The 2602-nt window shown below is 35.4% G+C and overlaps 1 protein-coding gene across 1 annotated transcript in view; it reads right to left on the reverse strand.

The window, feature by feature from the left end:
- Window positions 1-502: 502 nt before the first annotated feature.
- Window positions 503-2602, reverse strand: part of SCFD1 (sec1 family domain containing 1) — a 105962-nt gene continuing 103862 nt past the window's right edge. The window contains exon 25 of the mRNA XM_012647886.1: window positions 503-735. Within this exon, the coding sequence (XP_012503340.1) occupies window positions 712-735 (24 nt within the window). The 3' untranslated portion in view covers window positions 503-711. The remainder of the gene's footprint in view (window positions 736-2602) is intronic.

Below are 2602 nucleotides of genomic sequence, written 5' to 3' on the forward strand. Positions count from 1 at the left end.
TCTCTTATGGATACCTTGAGTTGTATGGTCAGCATTCCTTGTTGGTGCTGTATACCAAGAAGTTTGGACTAAAGTTTAATACTAACAACTTTTACTTTTATTATTTAGAACTTTATGGGATGAATGTTTTGTATTTGTCCATTTCAAATCATGTTAGTAGTGTCCTGTCACCATTCTATAAAGGAAGGACTCTGTGGTAAGATGTTCATAGGTATGCTGGAGGGAGAAGAGATATTAAAGTGGCTTTAAAATCACCACCTAACATCTAGAGGCAACACGGGAAACCAACAAACTATGAGAAAGTAGCTGTACAATTAAAATGCATGTAAGTAAGGGATTCAAGAACCAATCCAGTAATATTTGTACAGGATAACCTTAAAGTTTCACTAGCTTCAATGATAACCTATTAGTTATTATTAATATTTTAATATTCTATTGAGATATAGTTTTCCTTACTTCCAAAGTACTTTCTCATTTGTCAAACACAACAGGAGAGAGAATGAACAATGTTAAAATTTTATTTCTAAAATGCTTTATTTTTTTAATCAGTACACATTATATTAAGTACAGAATTTCCTTAAAAATTAACAAACAACTCTGAATTTCACTGTTAGGACATTGTTATGGAAAAAGAAACATCTGGCTCTTTTGACTTTTCTTTTTACATTTATCCACATTGCAAGTAGATTATCATAGTAAGGTTCTTCTGTGTTACTTTTGTCCAAGTTGTGACAACTGAAACAAAATAGAAAATCATACATATAACTTTTTGTTTAAATCACAAAAGAAGCTTTTACATGCAAACATACTTGTAAACATTAAGAAATCACACTATCATGGTAAAATGTAGGCTTCCTATTTTATTCACTGTATTTCTAGAATAAGTTTAATTGACTAATTAGTCAATTAATGTTCACCACTAAATAAAATGTTTAACATTTGTAGATATTTAAAAACTGAATTGTACCAATAGACATTAACCAAACTCAGAACACTAAAATGACAGAAGAATTTCAAACATGGATTGTAAGAAAACTGAATGATATGCAAGAAAAAATGGATAACCAACACAAAGAAACCACAAAAAAAATCCAGGACTTGGAAGAAAAATTCATTAATGAAAAATCAAACCGATCTCCTGGAAATGAAGGGCTTATTTAGGGAACTACAAAACACAGTGGAAAGCCTCAAGAACAGGGTAGATCAAACAGAAGAAAGAATCTCAGAGATTGAAGACAACTCCTTCCAATTAAATCAGTCACAGAGATTGAGCAGAAAATTAAGAGAAAAGAAATAAGCCTACAAGAAATGTGGGATTATGTGAAAAAACCAAACCTGAGGGTGATGATAGGGGTTCCAGAAGGTGAAGAAGAAAACACTCAAGGGCTGGATAAGCTATTTGAAGAATTTTAATAGAGGAGAATTTCCCAGGCCTTGCTAAAAATCTAGATACACAGGTACAAGAAGCTCAACGGACCCCAGGGAGAGTCAATGCAAATAGGAAGACACCACGTCATATAGTCATCAGATTGACCAAAATATCCACTAAAGAGGCCCTTCTAAGAGCTGTAAAGTGAAAGAAACAAGTAACATACAAAGGAAACCCCATCAGAATAACTCCAGACTTCTCAACTGAAACCCTACAAGCAAGAAGACACTGGGGTCCCATTCTCACTCTTTTGAAACAGAATAATGCCCAGCCTAGAATCTTGTACCCTGCAAAACTAAGTTTCACATATGAAGGAGAAATAAAGACATTCTCAGATAAGCAAAGACTGAGGGAATTCACCAAGAAAAGACCAGCTCTCCAAGAAGTACTCAAAACAGAATTACACAAGGATCAGCACAATAAACACTCTCGAATGTGAAACCACTTAAAAGTTAAAGATCAAAGGCTAGATTCCACAATGGCTCAAGACAGAAAACAAAGCAACAAAATGCAACCCAACAGAATGAACAGTACTTCACCCCACTTATTGGTTCTCTCGATAAACGTGAATGGCTTGAACTCCCCTCTCAAGAGACATAGGCTGGCCAAATGGATCAAAAAAAACAAGCCAAGCATCTGCTGTCTCCAGGAAACGCATCTAACCTGCAAGGATGCATTTAGACTCAAGGTAAAGGGGTGAAAATCAATATTTCAAGCAAATGGAAGCCAAAAGAAGGCTGGTGTGGCAGTTTTGATCTCAGATAACTTAGTTTTTAAATCAACAAAAGTAATGAAAGACAAAGAGGGTCACAATATAATGGTGAAGGGTACAGTTCAACAAGAAGACATAACAATTCTAAATATGTATGCACCCAACTTAGGTGCACCCAGATTCATAAAGGAAACTCTACTTGATCTAAACAAACTGATAGACGGCAACACCAGAATAGTCGGAGACTTCAACACCCCACTGACAGCACAGGACAGATCCTCCAAACAGAAAATTAACTAACAAAGAAATAAGGGACTTAAACAGAACTCTAGAACAAATGGGCCTGACTGACATTTACAGGACATTCTACCCCAAAACCACCGAACATACGTTCTTCTCATCAGCTCATGGGACATTCTCTAAGATTGACCATATTCTAGGACACAAAGCATGTCTCAAAA

The sequence above is a fragment of the Propithecus coquereli genome, unplaced genomic scaffold, assembly GCF_000956105.1.
Source record: "Propithecus coquereli isolate 6110/MARCELLA unplaced genomic scaffold, Pcoq_1.0 Scaffold273, whole genome shotgun sequence".
Taxonomy (NCBI): Eukaryota; Metazoa; Chordata; class Mammalia; order Primates; family Indriidae; genus Propithecus; species Propithecus coquereli.